General features: G+C 38.9%; 1 protein-coding gene across 2 annotated transcripts in view; it reads right to left on the bottom strand.

The window, feature by feature from the left end:
* Window positions 1–21,424, bottom strand: part of WDR64 (WD repeat domain 64) — a 152,346-nt gene extending 130,922 nt beyond the window's left edge. The window contains exons 1-2 of one of the 2 annotated variants that reach the window (XM_040451799.1): window positions 21,010–21,424; window positions 14,704–14,834 (exon numbers count right to left, since the gene is read on the bottom strand). In XM_040451799.1, coding sequence (XP_040307733.1) covers window positions 14,704–14,834; window positions 21,010–21,154 — 276 coding nt within the window. In that variant the 5' untranslated portion in view covers window positions 21,155–21,424. Of the gene's footprint in view, window positions 1–14,703; window positions 14,835–21,009 lie in introns of those variants that run through there. The other variant, XM_040451800.1, reaches the window with a different exon arrangement.
* Between the last annotated feature and the right edge of the window lie 101 nt (window positions 21,425–21,525).

Genomic DNA, 21,525 nt, shown 5'->3' with positions numbered 1-21,525 from the left:
GCCACCCTATGTACAAACCCAACCTGGGTTTGGACATGCCCTTTCTCCTTTCCATCCCTTTCAGAGGAAGATGTGTTTCTCTTGTCCTAATCTCTCCACCTGCTCTCTGCATCCATGCCACCCTCAGAGCTTGTCACCTCTCCCCTTATCAGTCCTTCTTTCTCCCTTTCTCCGGACTTCCTTTCAGCATGTTCAAATGTTGCACATCTTAAAAACACAAACACCACAAGCCTCCGAAGGGCAATTATGGGAAATAACTCTTAGTCCCTGTCTTGCTTTTCTCATCTCCACCTTCCTGCTCCAAGTGCTGTAACTCCTCCCACTGCCGTTGAACTTGAGTTCCTCTTACAGCTGCATATTGGTTTTCCGTAGTTGTAACAGCAGACACACTCTTTTTGAATTTTGACACCTTTCCCCTTTCTCCTGGTTTGCTGCTGCTACCAAAACAAGTGACTACAAACATAGGGACTTCAAACAACACCCAGTTAGTGGCTCATAGCTCCATGGAAGGCCAACATGGGTCTTGATGGGCTAAAACCCAGATATCCATAGAGACGTGTTCTTTATTGAAGACGTGGGAAGAATCTGTTATAAGCTCATTCAGGTCGTTGGCCTGAGGTCCCTGTTTCCTTGCTGGCTGAGCTGGGGCTGCATTTAGTGCCCAGAGGCCTCTCTTCAGACGAGGACATGGGCCCTCCGTTTCACACCAGCAATGGCCCCTCAAATCCCCCTCGCATCTGGAAGCCCCTTTGCCATCCACTTCTGTTCATAAGGATTCCTGTGATTACATGGGGCCCACACAGAAAACCCAGGATAACCTCCCTACTTTAATTCAGCTGATTAGTAACATTAATTGCATTTGCAAAATCCTTTTGTGGCAAAATCACTGTGTGATTGAATAACCAGGGCACAGGAATCTTGGTGGGGGGGCACCTTTAGAATTCTCTCTATCATATCTTCATTTTAAAAATGCAGTTCCGAGGTGCTGAGTGGCTCAGTTGGTTAAGTGTCCAACTCTGGATTTCGACTAAGGATCTCATGGTGACTGAGATTGAGCCCTGCATCGGGCTCTGTACTGAATGTGGAACCTGCTTGGGATTCTGTCTCTCTCTCTCTCTCTCTCTCTCTCTCTCTCTCTCTCTTTCTGTCCCTTCCCCCACTCCTCTCTCTCTCTCTCTTCCCAAATAAATAAATAAACATTAAACAATAAGTAAAATAAATAAAAATGCAGTTCAGTATAACTTAAATTACTTGTGCAAAATACAACAAAAAATGACAAGCACTAGCAACCAATTTAACTCCAGATAATAGTGTGAGATTAGTTTTAGATAATAATGTGAAATGATGATGTTAATGATGTTATTTCTGTGCTGATGAATTCCAGTTTTTCGCAGGGGTAGGAGAACTGTTGTCACCTAATTTGAAACAACGTTCTATGTGTCTATGATACTTATATTTGATTTTATAATTTTATTTTTTTATGAATATAATTTATTGTCAAATTGGCTTATATATACAATGGAATACTACTTGGCAATGAGAAACAATGAAATCATGCCATTTTGCAGCAACATGGATGGAACTGGAAGGTATTATGCTGAGTGAAATGAATCAGTCAGAGAGTGACAGATCTATGTTTTCACTCATATGTGGATCTTGAGAAACTTAACAGAAACTTAACAGAACAAGAAGGGGAAAAGATAGTTACGAACAGAGAGGGAGGGAGGCAAACCACAAGAGATTCTTAAATACAGAGAACAAACTGAGGGTGGATAGGAGACGGGAGAGAGGGAATGAGCACTGGGTGTGGTATGATACCTATATTTTAAAAGCAGTTTACAGATAGCCATTTAACTCAATTTGTAATTTTGGTGAAATTCGTACAGAGATAGTGAGAACATATCTGTTAAATGTCTGAGAACAGATGTGGGAGGATGTCCTTTGAGGGGCCACACTGGAGCTTTAGACTAGCACTTGGGTCCAAATGCAGGTTCCAAACCTACAGGTCATGTGACCTCGGGCACATTCTTTCATTTCTCTGTGCCTAAGTTTTCCCATCTGTAAAATACTAATAATTCCCCAACCTTATGCTTTGGTGTCAGAATCAGATGAGGAAATCATGATTGGATTACGTAGGAACTCGGAAGATTAGAAAGTACCTAGATTGCACCACGTGCTGGGTAGGAACTGAATCGAAGTCAACATTCGAGTAAATATCATTCCCAATTTTATGAGACAGTACGGGAAGCAGAGCTCAGGTGTCCTCTTTACTAGCTGAAAACTGTCCACTGGGCACCCCTGCTACCTGCACAGACAGCACATTGTCCATGCAGTCAGTCATACGTGTGTCTTATAGTCACATCTATAGATAGGTACGTGCCCTCTTGCAGGACATCTGCTCTTATAAATGACAAATTGTGCTACTTTTTCTTATAATGTTACACAATAGTACAATGCTTACCATAAGCGATTTCCAAAGGATGCTAAAAATTACAATTTTCTGAGGAAAAATTTAAAAGCCTTTTTACCAGATAAACTCCTTCAGAAGAGACAGGTAAAGGGGAGCCTGGGTGAGTCAGTTGGTTGAGCGCCCGACTTCAGCTCAGGTCATGATCTCACAGTTCGTGAGTTCAAGCCCCAGGTCAGGCTCTGTGCAGACAGCTCAGAGCCTGGAACCTGCTTCGGATTCTGTGTCTCCCCCTCTCTCTGTGTCTCTCTCTCTCTGCCCTCTGCTCATACTGTGTCTCTTTCTCTCAAAAAAAAAAAAAAAAAAAGAGCCAACTAAAGCTTTACATTTTGAAAGGAAATGTTTCAATGTTTGTAATGTTTTTAAAGAGCAGAAAACATCTTTCATATGATGATCTATAGCCTCAAGGGTGTCAAATTTCTCTTTCAACAATTTAGATTTTTTTTTTTTGAATTTATTGTCAAATTGGTTTCCATACAACACCCAGTGCTCATCCCAACAGGTGCCCTCCTCAATACCCATCACCCGCCCTCCCCTCCCTCCCACCCCCCATCAACCCTCAGTTTGTTCTCAGTTTTTAAGAGTCTTTTATGCTTTGGCTCTCTCCCACTCTAACCTCTCTCTCTTTTTTTTTTTTCTTCCCCTCCCCCACGGGTTTCTGTTAAGTTTCTCAGGATCCACATAAGAGTGAACACATATGGTATCTGGCTTTCTCTGTATGGCTTATTTCACTTAGCATCACACTCTCCAGTTCCATCCACGTTGCTACAAAAGGCCATATTTCATTCTTTCTCATTGCCACGTAGTATTCCATTGTGTATATAAACCACAATTTCTTTATCCATTCATCAGTTGATGGACATTTAGGCACTTTCCATAATTTGGCTATTGTTGAGAGTGCTGCTATAAACATTGGGGTACAAGTGCCCCTATGCATCAGTACTCCTGTATCCCTTGGGTAAATTCCTAGCAGTGCTACTGCTGGGTCATAGGGTAGGTCTATTTTTAATTTTTTGAGGAACCTCCACACTGTTTTCCAGAGCGGCTGCACCAGTTTGCATTCCCACCAACACTGCAAGAGGGTTCCTGTTTCTCCACATCTTCGCCAGCATCTATAGTCTCCTGATTTGTTCATTTTGGCCACTCTGACTGGCGTGAGGTGATACCTGAGTGTGGTTTTGATTTGTATTTTCCTGATGAGGAGCGATGTTGAGCGTCTTTTCATGTGCCTGTCGGTCATCTGGATGTCTTCTTTAGAGAAGTGTCTATTCATGTTTTCTGCCCATTTCTTCACTGGATTATTTGTTTTTTGGGTGTGGAGTTTGGTGAGCTCTTTATAGATTTTGGATACTAGCCCTTTGTCCGATATGTCATTTGCAAATATCTTTTCCCATTCCGTTGGTTGCCTTTTAGTTTTGTTGGTTGTTTCCTTTGCTGTGCAGAAGCTTTTTATCTTGATGAGATCCCAATAGTTCATTTTTGCTTTTATTCCCTTGCCTTTGGGGATGTGTCAAGTAAGAAATTGCTACGACTGAGGTCAGAGAGGTCTTTTCCTGCTTTCTCCTCTAGGGTTTTGATGGTTTCCTGTCTCACATTCAGGTCCTTTATCCATTTTGAGTTTATTTTTGTGAATGGTGTGAGAAAGTGGTCTAGTTTCAATCTTCTACATGTTGCTGTCCAGTTCTCCCAGCACCATTTGTTAAAGAGACTGTCTTTTTTCCATTGGATGTTCTTTCCTGCTTTGTCAAAGATGAGTGAGCCATACTTTTGTGGGTCTAGTTCTGGGGTTTCTATTCTATTCCATTGGTCTATGTGTCTGTTTTTGTGCCAATACCATGCTGTCTTGATGATTACAGCTTTGTAGTAGAGGCTAAAGTCTGGGATTGTGATGCCTCCTGCTTTGGTCTTCTTCTTCAAAATTACTTTGGCTATTTGGGCCCTTTTGTGGTTCCATATGAATTTTAGGATCGCTTGTTCTAGCTTCAAGAAGAATGCTGGTGCAATTTTGATTGGGATTGCATTGAATGTGTAGATAGCTTTGGGTAGTATTGACATTTTGACAATATTTATTTTTCCAACCCATGAGCATGGAATGTTTTTCCATTTCTTTATATCTTCTTCAATTTCCTTCCTAAGCTTTCTATAGTTTTCAGCATACAGATCTTGTACATCTTTGGTTAGGTTTATTCCTAGGTATTTATGCTTCTCCGTGCAATTGTGAATGGGATCAGTTTCTTTATCTGTCTTTCTGTTGCTTCATTATGAGTGTATAAGAATGCAACTGATTTCTGTACATCGATTTTGTATCCTGCAACTTTGCTGAATTCATGTATCAGTTCTAGCAGAGTTTTGGTGGAGTCTTTTGGATTTTCCATGTATAATATCATGTCATCTGCAAAAAGTGAAAGCTTGACTTCATCTTTGCCAATTTTGATGGCTTTGATTTCCTTTTGTTGTCTTATTGCTGATGCTAGCACTTCCAACACTATGTTAAACAACAGCGGTGAGAGTGGACATCCCTGTCGTGTTCCTGATCTCACGGAAAAAAGCTCTCAGTTTTTCCCCATTGAGGATGATGTTAGCTGTGGGCTTTTCATAAATGGCTTTTATGATGTTTAAGTATGTTCCTTCTATCCCGAGTTTCTGGAGGGTTTTTATCAAGAAATGATGTTGAATTTTGTCAAATGCTTTTTCTGCATTGATTGATGGGATCATATGGTTCTTATCCTTTCTTTTATTAATGTGATGTATCACGTTGATTGATTTGCGAATGTTGAACCAGCCCTGCATCCCAGGAATGAATCCCACTTGATCATGGTGAATAATTCTTTTTATATGCTGTTGAATTCGATTTGCTAGTATCTTATTGAGAATTTTTGCATAACAATTCAGATTTTAGACAGGTAATTGTGCATGTGACATGCTGAGAGTACTTTATAACTATATAACTATTAAGAATGCATTAGAATATTAATTTTCTTTTAATTATGTTATTTAAAGGACTTGCTCCATGCTTTAAGTGATTCATCTATTTAACTATACTTTTCCTGATTACATAAGGAATATGTAGAATATTCAAAGAAAATAAAAAGCAGAAGAAAATGAAAGCCTCTCTGCACCTTATTTTTTTAGCCTACCCTGGAGCATTTAAAAAATATTTTTGAAGTTAGCAGATACAGTTTTAGATTTATAATAACTCGCTTTAAATTCACTTTTGGGAGAACACCGTTATAGGCATTCCATATGGTGTTGCATGCCTCTTTTTAAAATTAGTTTGAGTCTGCTCCCAGAAAAAAAATGTGTTTGTGAATCGCCCACTGGAAACATAGACTAACATTGTGTTGTTGTGTCAGAATCTCCCAGTGACTAGTTTGATAAATTTAAGATAATCACATTACCTTAGATCTCTTTACATCTAATTTTTCTCCTTATAAATTAAAAAGGGAGATCTAGATGTTTTAGTTGAATTATAATTTTTTGCTATTCTATAAATGTCCATTTTTTCCAACTGTGTTTATATATAAAACCTAGGGGGAAACGTGTATTTGCATCTAAAAACCTAGAAAAACAAAGTGTACCTTTTTGTGACATTGCTACCATAAAGAAATTTATATTCAGAAACAGTTTTGTATATTCAGTGCCTGACTTTAAAAGAATAAACCTAGTTCTTATTACCTGATAAGGTTAACACTGGCTGATAAAAAAAAATGGTAATCCAAACTGAAAAAAAGTTAATCTTCCAGCACTGAATTTCCATTTTACAGATGATGGATCTGAAGCTCAGAAAGGTTAGGTCACATTGCTCAAAATAGAAATGCCTCTTAGGAGCATTGGCACAGATAGTTTGTGACGAAAATGACAGAACAATAAAAGAGGCTTCCTGAACTATTTTCTCCAACCTCATTATCCTTTATATACATACAGTGTGCAGAGGCTGGTCACAAGTGTTTGTATTAAACTTGTGTGTGATTTATAAGGACACAAGTGATGTGACTGAATAATGTCATATGAAATTACTGGACAGGGAAGGAGAAAATCTCAGATCCAGGATCAAAACTCATTTTTTCTGTGGCTTTAGGTAAGTCAATTAACCTTTCTGTGTTTCATTGTCCTCGTCTTTATTATTGTAATAACATTATCCTCCATAATCTACATGGGGGGGGGATTGTCATGAAGATTAAATGAGAACATAAAAAGGAGGTGTCTGAAAAAACAAATGTGAGATAATTCTGGTGTTCTAACAGGAAAGGTCAGGAGAAGGAGAAAGAGAGAGTAGATGTGGGAAAGAACAAGGCTGCATTTCCTCATCTATGCAATGAAACAATCTGGATTGACTGAATTCATCCATTCACTCATTTATTTCAAGAGCGAAAGAGTGTTTTGTTTATTTACAACAAATCATTTGTAACATATTTCTCTCTCTTCAAAACAGAGAACCCTACAAAATACACAGAGGCCAAATTATCCGTTAATGTAGAACTCCAGGTAAGTGGATTAACCAGAGTTAATTGGTTTGAGCATTGGTTTCCTGAATCTAGGTGTGTGATATAATATAAACAGACTTCTTTATTTCTTGAAATGCATAAATTATTTGATGTTCACGTGAATCATTTGTTTTGTTTTTGTTTTAAGTTTATTTATTTATTTTGAGAGAAATAGAGAGGGAGAGAATCCCAAGCAGATTCCACAGCATCATTGCAGAGTCCAATGCAGGGCTCAAACTCATGAAAACGTGAGATCACGGCTTGAGCTGAAACCAAGAGTTGGATGCTTAATCGACTGAACCACCAGGCACCCCAACATGAATCATTTGTTATATACTCATTTGCATATTTTTAGGGATCCAAAAATATCGCATTAGAAATTCCAGCACATGAACCATTGAGTGTGTGAGAAATATTCATTAAAAAATTGAGAACAGTAAGGATGATTGCCAACACCATGGCTACTCAAAGTTTAGTCACATAGAATTTAAGGTACCAATAGGTGGGACAATATCCAAAGGATTTACACAGTGTGACTGAGCCCAGATCCTTGGAAAAACACGTTCATTTTGTACACTTACAAAATTTAGGAAAAAGACAGCCATTTCTGTATTCCTGCAAAATTACTGACTGTTTTATTGTTCATTTGATTTCTCAAACTTTTTAAGTCTTTCAGTGGTTAAGGGCTTTTGTTGATATAGATGATAGATAGATAGATAGCTCATATGTATATTTATCTTCTATTTTATTGAATTAGTAGATTAAAAAGGACAAAACAACTGCCTTTGCACTTGCAATCTTGCTTTAGATCCATGCCCTGGGACCCATGCTTATAGAGCCATTTGAACTTTCTGCAATGGCAAGACTCTTCTGTAATCTCTCCTATCCAATAAGATAGTCTCTGGCCTCATTGAACCCTAGAAAAGTAATCAGCACAACTGAGGAGTTGAATTGTTAATTTAATTTAATTTAATTTAATTTAATTTAATTTAATTTAAATGTAACTAGCACTTGTGGCTACTGTTGGTTAGCTCAGCTTTAGAGGGTCCACTCTAGTTCATGATGCTAAGGGGCCATTGTCCACCAGGAGTTCATGCTTTTAAACCATGTCCTAGATTCCTGAGGCCCCAGAATTCCCTGCCTAAAGGGCTCCAAGCCTCCTTTCAGGCCCATGAAGTCTCTTTTAGGTACATCCTCATGAGGGTGGACCACACACCACTGGTTTGTGCACCCCTAGGACTGAAGAGTCCCCAAGGCAGAGTGCTGATGGAGAAGGAGCTTAGACATATGGGTTGGAGGTATCCATATATGTGCATGCATGGTCCCCCATAATGTGGGATGGGGCCATTGGTGCAAAATTAAGGGAGGTGGGCTGGCGCTAACTTTCTCCTTGTCTCTATATTTTAGTGTGAAACTTCAAGGTGTGAGAATTTTAAATTCTAACGTGGACTTCCAGGGCATTATTAAGGCATATTTTCAAAATTGGAGGATAAAACATATTTGCTTTAACAATTAGCTGAATTTATAATTTCACATATTATATATATATGTGAATTTATAATTTCACATATATATATTATATATATATATTGATATATGAATATATCAAATATTCACATATTTGATATCTGGGCCTCTATTTATACTTGTGCCCAAATAAAAGGGACGTTTTGTACATTTGACTTCTCTGTAGAACTAGTTGACAGTAAAGAATTTGACATCGCATTCTTCAGATAAACATTTCCAATCATGGTGGCTACTTATATCATTTTCTTTGAACTTGTGATATTTAAACACACTATATTAAACTTTTTTTCTCTTATTCTTATGCTCTTGGAGAACAACGACAAATATCTTCTTATTTTTTCTGATACTGTTCCCAAAGAACAAAGTTGAATACTTTCTATGGTCTGTCCATCTTTCAGTTGTTTGTCAACAAAAATCCATCTTTGTTGATGAGGAGGAATTCCTTTTATGTCTCTTTTGACATTTTCTGTGCTTACTGATAAAAATATAATGAGAACAATATATATAACTTTAAAGTTTCCAGTAGCCACATGAAAAAATGTAAAAAAAAAAAAAGAATTAATTTTAATAGTGTATTTGTTTAATCCAATGTGTCCAAAATATAATTTCAACATGTAACCAATAGTAAGATATTTTATAATCTTTTTGTGTATTACATCTTTGAAATCCGGTGTGTATCTTACAATTGCAGCATATTTCAATTGAGACTAGTTACATTTCCAGTACTAAATAGCCTCATGTAGCTAGACGAAGTGTTTTGGGCAGTGCAGGTCTAGAGTTTCTAAGGGTTCAACCTCAAGGATGATGGTCTCTCCTAGTGAAGCTTCTTTGAGATTTTGTGTTGTACCTTCACTGAGGAAAAACAATCCAATGTTTCTCAGTCATTCTTTGACTGTCTTACTAATACAGCTGTCTGGTTTGACCTGAACCATCTAAGCAGGGAGCATATCAGGTCCTGGCCCAACCTTCATTTCAGGTGTTCTATCTTTAGGAATAACCAGCAGTTACTTTAAAGTTCCATTTAGTGTATTCTGACAAGATGACCATAATTCACTCTAATTTTAGCAACACAAACATTAATTCGTGGTAGTTCCAGAAAACCAGGTCACCATTGTATAGAAATCAGGTAACCATGCTGGAAATCTCAGAAATCTTCAGCTGAAAACCCAAGGCATGTTGGAAAAGTGACCATTGAATAGAAGGTTTAAATATTTATTTATTTATTTATTTTATTTTATTTATTTTTATTTTTTTTAACGTTTATTTATTTTTGAGACAGAGAGAGAGAGAGCATGAACGGGGGAGGGTCAGAGAGAGGGAGACACAGAATCTGAAACAGGCTCCAGGCTCTGAGCCATCAGCCCAGAGCCCGACGCGGGGCTCGAAGTCACGGACCGCGAGATCGTGACCTGGCTGAAGTCGGACGCTTAACCGACTGCGCCACCCAGGCGCCCCCAGAAGGCTTAAATATTTATAATGCAAGCTCTGCTAAAACATTTCCATGGGCACAACGGGCTTTTAAAAAAAAGAAAGAAAAGAAACAAAAAGGAAACATGGAAGGGAGGAAAGGAGGGAGAGAAAGAAGGAAAAAGAAGGAAGCTTGGCAATTACAATTCGTTGTCTTTGATACATGAGCCTTGTTCTCTGGTAATCCCTTTCCACGTCCACCTAGATATATATTTTTATACATATGGTGCTTTTGTATATTTGCTTTTGATATCATAATCAAGTAAAGATCTAAGTGAACATCGTATTTTTACTTTTCATTTCTTGAAAAAAGAAAAAGCTTTAAAAATATGGTACACAGTAGAATCTTCATGCTAATCTGGAGACTGGAAGCTTCCAGGCTTGTTAGTACTCACCAGAAGTTTGTGAGAATGTTTTTCAATTTCTAAAAGCAACCTGAAATATTTATAAGAATTATTAAATTGAGAAGAGATGTATTAAAATTCAATTACTGATGTGTTGGGCATCTATTAGCTTAGCTGTATTAATTCCAAAAATCTATTTTATTGAATTATTACATTTATAAATATTAACAAATTACTGGGGACAATTGAGATCTTTGTAAATTGAGTGCCTTAATAATTTTCCAGATCTTCTCTTAATCCTGCAGTTAAGTGTGATAGTCTTATACATTCCTTGATAGATTTATCTGTTGACATTTTCTACTACTTGTTATTCTTGATTTTTTAACAATTTTTTTTTTACAAAAATTTAAAATTTATTTTTGAGAGATAGGCAGAACGTGAGCAGGAAAGGGGCAGAGAGAGAAGGAGACACAGAATATGAAGCAGGCTCCAGGCTGTAAGCTGTCAGCACAGAGCCCTGATGCGGGGCTCAAACTCATGAACTATGAGATCATGACCTGAGCGAAAATTGGATGCTTAACTGACTGAGCCGCCCGGGCCCCTATTTGTTGTTCTTGTGAATGGAAACTTCCTGTTACATTTATGTGCGTATGTTGGGAGTGAGTTATTGCTTATGTTTGTGAAAGTTATTGATTCTGACATGTTTATCTTCTTTGAATTCTCTTGAACTCTCTTAGTTCTAAGGGTTTGTCATGTGATTCCTTTGTGTATTCTTGGTAGACAACTACATTATCTACAAATAATGACAACTTGCATTTTTAATTATATATATTTTTATATTTTTATTACCCTTTTATTACATGCTACTTCCTTTTCCTTTTTTTGTTTTTGGTTTTGTTTTTGTCTTGGCATTACTTACAATTTCCAGTAAAATGTTGAAGGGTAGTAAAGGTAACAGGCATCCTTTTCATGTTCTTAACTTTAATGAGAGTGTTTCTAGCATTTCACCATTAAAAATGGTCCTTACTTAAATAGATTTCCATAAGTCTCTAGGGTGAGCACATCCTAAGTAACTCCCCTCCCTCCACACAATGAGTCACCCCTTTGCATAACCCTTATCCCTTGAGTATGCATAGACCCTGTGACTTGCTTCTAACCAAAAGAGTAAGGCAAATGGGATGGACTGTTTCTCCCATGATTATGTTCCATTGTATAAGACTGTCTTTGGGGGCTCTGGAGAAGAGATTCCCCTGCCAGCCTTGAAGAAGCAAAACTGTGAACTGCCTATGTGGCGGGTCATATGGCAAAGAACTGCAGACAGCCTCTGGGAAAATAATGGCAGCTTCTAGTCTCCAGCTTCCAGCCAATGAAAAGCTTTGTCCCTTAGCAAGTGCCTTGTGGCTCAGTGGGTTAAGCGTCCAGCTTCGGCTCAGGTCATGATCTCACAGTTCCTGAGTTTAAGCCCTGCATCAGGCTCCTCACTGACAGTGTGAAACCTACTGGTGATTCTCTCTGTCTCTCTCTCTCTCTCCTCTCTCTCTCTCTCTCTCGTCCCCTCCCCCAGTCGCACTTTCTCTCCTTCTCAAAATAATAAACAAACAAAAAAAGTTTAGTCCCTTTGTCATACAACGAGGAAATGCATTCTGCTAACAACTGGAATGAGCTTGGAAACAGATTCTTCATTAGTTGAATCTCCCAAATGATGAACAGAGGACCCAGTTAAGCTGTGCCCAGAATCCTGATCCGTGGAAACTGTGACATAATAAATGTGTTTCTTGAAGTTGTTAAGTTTAGGAAGAAGGAAATCTTGCCACTTGCAACAACGTGGGCAGATCTTGAGGGCATCATGCTAAGTTTTTAACTCAGACACAGAAAGACATGGTCTCACTTATATGAGGACTCAAAAGAAGCTGAAGTCGGAAACAGAGACTAGAATGGTTGTTTCCGGGGGATGGGGGATGGGAGAAGAGGGGAGATGCTGGCCAAGAGGACAAACTTCCAATTATAAGATGAATACATTCTGGGGATCATAGTTATAATCTGGCGATTATAGTTGAAAATGCTGCTTTATACACTTCAAAGTTGCTAAGGGAGTAGATCTTTCATGTTTTCACCACAAAAAAGAAACGGAAATTATGTGACATGATCGCAGTGTTAGCTAACCCCATGGCAATGACCATTTTGACGTAGATAAATATACAAATTAATACGTTGTGTATCTTAAACTTACACAGTATGTTGTTTGTCAGTAAAGCTGAGGGCAAAAGTTGCCAAATATGTGGGAATTTTTTACAGCAGCTACAGAAAATGAGCACAGTTTTTTTTTTTAATCAAATTAAAGGGAATGTCTATCATTCCTATTCTGCCAAGATGTTTTTCTTTTTCTTTTTATTTTATTTTTTTTTTATTTTTTTTTTAAATTTTTTTTTTCAACGTTTATTTATTTTTGGGACAGAGAGAGACAGAGCATGAACGGGGGAGGGGCAGAGAGAGGGAGACACAGAATCAGAAACAGGCTCCAGGCTCTGAGCCATCAGCCCAGAGCCTGACGCGGGGCTCGAACTCACGGACCGCGAGATCGTGACCTGGCTGAAGTCCGACGCTAACCGACTGCGCCACCCAGGCGCCCCAAGATGTTTTTCTTTTTAGAAGCAGAATAGCTATTGAATTTCTATCAAATATCTTTTTTAATTTTTATGTTATTTTAAGATCAGGAGTCAGCAACCTTTTTCTGAAAAGGGCCAGGTAGTAAATCTTGCAGACTCTGTCACAATATTCAGTTCTGTTGTTGTAGCACAGATGTAGTCACAGACAGTATGTGGATGTGAGAGTGTCGCTGTGTTCCAAAAAACCTTGTTCACAAAACAATGGCTGTCCAGTTTGGCCCACGGGTCGTGGTTTGCTAACTTTTAATTAAGATTATTGTATTATTTTTTCTCCTTGAACTTGTTAAATGAAATTTGTTAAGGGACTTTCTAATATTAAGTTGCCTTTACTTTTTCTGGTGTAAATTCTACCCGGGAATGATTTTTTAATGTGCTGCTGGACGCAACTTGTTAAACTTTTATTTAGGACTTTAGCATTTGTATTAATAAGTACTATTGGCCTATAGTTCCCTGACATTTTATCTTTGCTCAATTCATGTTATTTTAGTCTCGTAAAATGAGTTGGATAGCTTTTCAGCCTTTCCTAAGTTGTACAAAAATGTGTATAATGTGGGAAGTATGTAGTCTTTAAAGGCTTGGTAGATTTTTTTTGTTTGCAGTTTTTCCCCAAAACTAATTGATTATTTCTTGTTTGATTGGTTCTTGGGGATTTGGGCTATCTTTTATTATTGGTTTATAATTTTATTATATTGGAATTTATTGAAATGTTCTTTTTAGCTTTATACACGTACAGTTTTCTGATGGCCTCACATATCGTTGAGAAGATGTGTCTTACCTATAACTTGGGTTCAAAGTTCTATTTTTATATACCTACTAGCTTATTATAAGTGATAGTCAAATCCTTTAAATCTTTTCATTTTGCCTATGGTATCTACTGATTAATAAAAAGAGCCTGTTAATTTTTAATATCACTTTAAGTGCTTTGTATGCACATGTGCAATTTTTTTTTAAATTGTAAGCTACCTTAATCCTTTTAGAATAAGAAAAATCTGGTTTGTAAAAATATCTACAGAGTGTAGCCTTCTGTGAGTTTAAACAAAGATCAGAGGCATCCTTTCTCCTTTGCCATGATACATAGATCACTTACCAAACATGCTTCTATGTGCAATGGTGGAAGGCATTCAATGATATATTGACAAGGAAGAGACTCAGGAAATGTAAGAGGTGGTCAACAATAATCCTTTTCTTTCTTCTCTGTATTATATTTGTATACAATGAAACAATTGAAAAGGAGTATTTCATTTAGAATGTAACAAAGGCAATTAACATCTTGGTTATTGTTATGGCATGTATACTTCTTCCATTTGGTGGCTCCGTCTAAGAGTTACCTATTAATAATACACTTAAACCTCTAACTCACTTTCAGTTAGGGATGGTGGCCACATCATTTTTTAAATTATTATTATTATTTTGAAAGAGAGAGAGCATGTGCAAGCAGGGAAGGGGCAGAGAGAGAAGAAGAGAGAGAGAATCCCAAGCAGGCTGCACACTGTCAGCACAGAGCCTGATGCGGAGCTTGATCTCACCAACTGTGAGGTCATGAACTGAGCTGAAATCAAGAGTCAGATGCTTAATGGACTGAACCACCCGGGCACCCTAATGGTGGCCATTTCTTTATGGAATTTACACATACCATGTACACATTGTGAGCTTAACCCCTGTGGGAGTAACTTTTTGATTAAATTATTCATCCTGAACAAGGAGAAATAATACCCAGGTTTCATACAATGAACATGAAAAATGGCTACCTCACACCAGTCTACAGACACATCAGGGTTGTTGCAGAGCTTCCTGTAAAAACATTTCACATCTTGATTCTTCACTTCTGGACCAAAGAGTTCCTCCACGGCTGCATAAAACTTGTCATAATCAATTGCATCTGCATCGTAACAAAGTGCAGGAACATCGTTATCAGACTCCAAGGGCTATATTGCATTTCTCAGCTCCTTTTTCTATTTTCTAATCTATTTCATTATTTCAACCTATTAAAACCAGATTATGCTGCATTTTAAGGTTCTTTTAATTAGAAACAGAACTAGTCCCTTGATTAAAATATTAGAAGAAAAAGGGGCGCCTGGGTGGCGCAGTCGGTTAAGCGTCCGACTTCAGCCAGGTCACGATCTCGCGGTCTGTGAGTTCGAGCCCCGCGTCGGGCTCTGGGCTGATGGCTCAGAGCCTGGAGCCTGTTTCCGATTCTGTGCCTCCCTCTCTCTCTGCCCCTCCTCCGTTCATGCTCTGTCTCTCTCTGTCCCAAAAATAAATAAACGTTGAAAAAAAATTTTAAATATTAGAAGAAAATATTTTACTTTGGTGTTTAGTTTTTCCTCCAAAACTTATATTTCAACTATTTTAGGAGTTTTATTCAGGAATACAAAGATCGGAAGGTGAATTACTTCCTTCCTGTCAGGAAAATTTTTACCAATCAAGAGTGTCTGCTAGAACCCATCTTCAAGGAAAGGGAGTAATTCTTGATAGGTTCTTTGAACCTATTTGGACACCACACACACACACACACACACACACCATACTTGAATATTGATTTTGCCAAACTTGATGATTCACCTGGGAGCTACTGTTCTGTCTAAAGGCAAGAAGGAATTTGAAGCAAAGGTGCATTGAGAATTTGTTATGTGTGGGAACTGAGCTAGACACTGGAATTAGAATGCAAAATTAGATAGATGAGTTCCCTTCCTCTGGGAATTTATGTCCTAGTGGAAGACACAGCAAATCAACAAGTAAACCAACAAATAAAGTATTTACAGATTGTGATGGGCAAGACTAATTACTAGAGATAGACATTCGATTAATGGTTATCTAATGTGAGAGGTGACGGGACATGAGGAGACTCTGGGATGCTAGAAATGTTCTTTGTCTGGATCTGGTTGGTGGCTGCAGGTATGTTTACCAATGTCCAAATTTGCTGTGCTATATAGTTAAGATTGGTTGTGTTCTTTGGGCTCCAATGTATGTATATTATACCTTAGGAGCAAAGTAAAAGTTATTAGGTATAGAGTGAGCTAAGTGCTAGGAAGGAAACCAATAGGGAGCTATGAGAGAATTCTCTATCTATCAGTGTTGGTGGGCAGGGAAGCCTCTCTAAGGACACAAGTAAAAACAGTTAAGCTAAGACCTAATAAGCAAAAAGAATTCAGCCATGTATAAAGCTAGATAACACCATTTTAGGCAGAGGCCAACCAAAGACTCATGTTCTGAGAAGGTCTATGGATATGGAGTATAGTGAGGACAGGGAAAGCGCTGTGAGGTGAGATTACCAAGAAGGAGGGTTAAGCTGGAGTCAGTAGTTTGTAATTTATTCTAAGTATGAGAGTAAGCATGATGGTAAGGTATTGCCTTAAACTTTTCTCAAAGCACACTGGCTGCTGTAAGGACAGCTATAAGAGTGACAGCTATAAGAGCGACAGCTATAAACCTAGCAAGGGCTAGTGCATTAATCTGGGATTCAGGTAGTGGAGCCTTGGCCAGAACGATGTGCTAGCCAATGTACATCCTGGGCTGTCTTGGAAAGTCCAATTTATACTGATATTCTCAACTTAGTTAATAATAACAACCCCTTTCACTCTTGAAAGTGTCCTCAATTGGGTGATAAGTGATGTAGGCACTGAGAGGTAGCACTGGCGATGGCGAGATATAGTTGGAAGTAGAATGACAAAGACTTATAACTGGAAGCTGTTGGGGACAGGAGTGGGGAGTGAAGGACAAGCAGGATTCCAGAGCAACAGGTCTCATCCAGGGGAGGATTTGCCGTCTATCTCCCACAGGGACATTGGCAATGTTGACTGTGGACAATTTTGATTGTTGCAGTTAGGAATGGAAGTGCTATGTCATCTAGTAGGTAGAGGCCAGATATACTAACCATTCCACGATGCACAGGATAGCCCCTCCTTCACCCCACATACACATACACAGAACAAAGAATCATCCAGCCCCAAATGTCAATAGTGCCAAAGTTGAGAAATCCTGTTCTAGAATGACACTCATGGTTTTGGTTTTAAAACTCAGCAAGTATTGGTGTTATTTACCAAAACAGAAGCAACTGAGGAAGGACCATGGGTCTTGGAGGGGGGAGAATAAAGCATTCCCTCTTGGTCATATTAAATGTAAAATTCCTATGAGATATTCAAATAGTTTAGCTGCTTTAAATTCACACCATTGTGAGTATGATGTGTCTCCTTGTAAATGAGTCTCACTGTAAATGCCACTGGATGAGGATGATGAAACTTTCCTTTCCTGGGTGATTTTAATTCTCTCAGGTCACTTGACAAGATGATCGAACAGTAATATTACACAGATGAATTCCTTGGTTGAATTCCTTGACATCATTTTTGAGATAGACACTGTTACATTAAAAACATTCTCGGGGCGCCTAGGTGGCGCAGTCGGTTAAGCGTCCGACTTCAGCCAGGTCACGATCTCGCGGTCCGTGAGTTCGAGCCCCGCGTCAGGCTCTGGGCTGATGGCTCAGAGCCTGGAGCCTGTTTCTGATTCTGTGTCTCCCTCTCTCTCTGCCCCTCCCCCGTTCATGCTCTGTCTCTCTCTGTCCCAAAAATAAATAAACGTTGAAAAAAAAAAAAGAAAAAAAATTAAAAAAAAAAACATTCTCTCTAGTTTTTAGCTTCTTGCCTATCATGAGAAGTAGACCCTATTTTCCAGTACTTATGAATAAATATGAATATATGCTAGTATTAGAAGTCTGATGAAAGTTAAGACTATATTTCTTCTTTCTCAATCTTTTAGGTCAGTCCCTCTCTCATAGAAGGAAATTTATCTGTACTTATTTTCTTTTATCAAATCTATACTGTATATCTATATATCTATTGTACATTATACTGTGGCATATTATAGTATAATATTATATAAAATATATATTTCTATATATCTATTAAAATATATACATATTTACATATACGTACACATAAACATATATACTATAGAGGAAGGAAGTTTTTCAATGTGGCTTTGTGATTGTAAGCTTTAAGTGAAAGCAAGGTTAACTTGTTTGCTTAGCACACATTTCAAGAGTACTTCCTGGATATAAGACTCTGGGCTAACCATAAGGTTATAAAGCGTTCAAAGCACTCACAGTTCAAGTGCTATGGCAAAGAAGAGGCAGGAACACACACATTTCAGCAGGTTAGGTGCAGCAGGGAAATTCCTCGAGATGGCAAGTTAACAGTGTGCTAAGGATGGCTTTGCCTGGGGAAAGTTCTGACAAAGAGATGACATTTGATTTGGGTCTTAGAAGATGAGCAAAAGTTATAGGCACAAAAGAGGGAGGAAAGGCACTCTACACTTGGGGAATGACACATGCAAAATCAGAGTCAGAAGTCATTGGGAATGCTGAAAAGTTCATATTAGGACAGAAAGTTTATGAAGGGAAGTTCCAGGAGCTGAGGCTGGAAAGGTAGATTGAAGCATGGCTGAGAATAGCCCCGAATGTCAAGTTAACATATATGGACTTTATTTTTTTTTTAATTTTTTTTAATGTTTATTTATTTTTGGGACAGAGAGAGACAGAGCATGAACGGGGGAGGAGCAGAGAGAGAGGGAAACACAGAATCGGAAGCAGGCTCCAGGCTCTGAGCCATCAGCCCAGAGCCTGACGCGGGGCTCGAACTCACGGACGGTGAGATCGTGACGCGAGCCGAAGTCGGACGCTTAACCGACCGAGCCACCCAGGCGCCCCAACATGTATGGACTTTAAAGCTGAGTTAATAAGCCAGCAATGTGGCAGTTTAAAAAAAATTAAAAGAATAACTCTTGGGGCACCTGGGTGGCTCAGTTGGTTGAGCATCCCACTCTTGATTTTGACTCAAGTCATGATCCCAGGGTTGTGGGATCGAGCCTTCGTTTCCAGCTGAGCATGGAACCTGGTTAAGATTCTCTCTCCTCCTTTCCTCCTCTCCCCCACTCATGTTCTCTTTCTCTCTCTGTCTAAAAAAATTAAAAAATAAGGCAATAACACTTGGCAAGAAGACTATTATATTGAAAGGCTGTTGTAATAACCCAAGAGTGAGATACCATCATGAAATAGTCAAAGGATATAGCAAGATATCTGGCTCAGGAGACTATGTAGGTGGAGTCTCTGCTTTAAGGTTGATAGAGAACACAGGCAAGGCTCAAAAAAAAAAAAAAAAAAAAAAGGAGGCAAAGAAAGAATGAGAAAGGGAAAAAAAGAGAGGTGTGATGAGACACCCAGAAGGAGACAGTTTCTGGAAGCAGAGGCAGCAAGCTGCTAATGCAGTGAAATAGCCAAGTAAGCTGGAAAATGAAAACAATTGATTGAATTCGACAGCCGTATTAGGTGATGAAATACCTTGGTAAGAGCATTTTCAGCAAAGTGATGAGAGAAGTCAGACTTGAGTAGATTGAAAATTAAGTGGTGACACTGTGGGGAAATTTAGCGGTGAATCAAAGGAAAGGCATACAGTGGTAGCTTATAGGGAAGAACAAGTCAAGGTCAGGACGTTTGGGTATATTTTTAGTTTGAGAGGACAAAGCTAAAAAAAAGGAGATTTTGAAGTTGTTGCAGTAGAGTGATAGCTTTGGAGAAGAGGAGGGAGCGAAGAATGACAGGTGCTGGTTTGGGAAACTCAGAAGTGGAGTAAAGGGAGTTTGAGAGAATTCTTGTCTTTTGGCATTGCTTTTTCTTATGATGATGTAAGCTTGGCCAAGGGGAGCTGAGATCCAGACAGGATTCAACAAAAGTGGTAAGGGTTTGGAAAATCAATTACAGATAAATTACAGGTAAACAGACTGGGGAAAATTTTTTTAACTATATAAAAAATTAAAAAATAAAAGTTTTGTCTACAGGTTTAGAAAGCCCAGCCAAGTTCACAATCATCTAAATACTACATCCAGAAGCCCTGAGTCTTAGCTCTAACACATAGAGGTTGAGTGACTTGGGCAGATGTACTCCTTTAACAAGTAAAATGGGGGTGATAGCAATAACAGTAATATTTGTTGTGAGAATCAATTAAATTATATTTTTAAAGGTGATTTACAAATTCTTTTTTTTTTTTAATTTTTTTTTCAACGCTTATTTATTTTTGGGACAGAGAGAGACAGAGCATGAACGGGGGAGGGGCAGAGAGAGAGAGGGAGACACAGAATCGGAAACAGGCTCCAGGCTCTGAGCCATCAGCCCAGAGCCTGACGCGGGGCTCGAACTCACGGACCGCGAGATCGTGACCTGGCTGAAGTCGGACGCTTAACCGACTGCGCCACCCAGGTGCCCCGACAAATTCTTAAACACTATTCAAATAATACCAGTTTTGTGTTTGAATATGGAAAGTCAACAATTTAACTCATTTGTGGCTGTCCAGCCTGGCACATTAAGAGGCTGGCCATGCTGACCCCTTTGCAATTAATTGTATGGGCTCTGCTGCTTTTCTTGTAACAGCAGGATTTGTTCCATTAGTCTTTTACTCTGCTGTTAAGCCTTATTTGTCACTGCTGTCCTCAGTGCCCCGAAGTTGTCCCCTTGAGTCCTGACCATGGTGGTGTACTTTCCATTCTGTGTTGGTATTTCTGCTGTTAATGATCATGGCAGACCACTGCCTACCTTGTTCCCCTTACCTTGGCATGCTCCAATTATTCCATCCTAGAGACATAAGGGGAGGCCCAGGCAGTGAACAAAAGTTTCAGAAAACTTTGCCCTGCTTATGAATGTCTTTATGGTCTCATGATACCCTTAAGAGGTGGCAGGGCAGCTTCTATGGCTCGCTAATGGTCACTGTGCACTACTGGGAATCCCAGGTCAACCAGCAAGACATCAGAGGTAGATCCCACAGAAGAATTCTTAGATGCCACTTAATGAAACCCCTTAATTTTACTTTTGATGTCTCAAATTTAGGTTCAAGGAAATGAACAAAGCTTCCCCAGGACGACTTAGCTAGTTAGGGACAGAGTCAGAACTCAGGCCTCCCAGTCAATGTCTTTGCTATTAAGCAACATTGCTTCTCTTTGATGGCTTAAAACACTGGACAGTTCTAATCCACAGACCCAATTGGGTGCCCTATAATCACTGGTCTTACCTTCTTTTTGTATAACCAGGCCTGCTCTTTCATCTCTTTTCTGGGCTGCTACATGTTCAATCAATTTTTCAAACCCTTTCAAGGCTGTCTTGAAATTGCTAATCTGAAGTGCGGTGCTTAAATGCTTTTCCTCCTTGATATCCATAGGGACATAGAGTTATTTATTTCTGTACAGAAATAAATAGCACAAATTTGCCAACTTGGAAAACCTTCCAGTTGGTACAATGCCTCCCTGCTGTCTCAGTTTTGTCCCAGGTCTCATTCCTTCGGTCTTAAAATCCCATACTGTGGGTAGGAGTCAGAGTCGTCACTAGGATGTTAGCAGGGAGGAACGCTGACTTAATCTAATGCATTTCACATAGGCAAACATTTCAGTAAGTATCCTGACCTCATAATGTTACCAGTGTCCTTCAAATGGCCCTCATTACATCATAATATCTCTGTCACCTCCCCTTCCTCCATAAGGAGGGCATTAAGCTTTCCTTCCCCACAAACTGTGTGCAGGCGCGCGCGTGT

This window comes from Herpailurus yagouaroundi, unplaced genomic scaffold (assembly GCF_014898765.1).
Source record: "Herpailurus yagouaroundi ecotype Mexico unplaced genomic scaffold, PumYag 205, whole genome shotgun sequence".
Lineage (NCBI taxonomy): Eukaryota > Metazoa > Chordata > Mammalia > Carnivora > Felidae > Herpailurus > Herpailurus yagouaroundi.
Note: the sequence above shows the minus strand (reverse complement) of the source record. Positions and strands in the feature narration are given on the sequence as shown.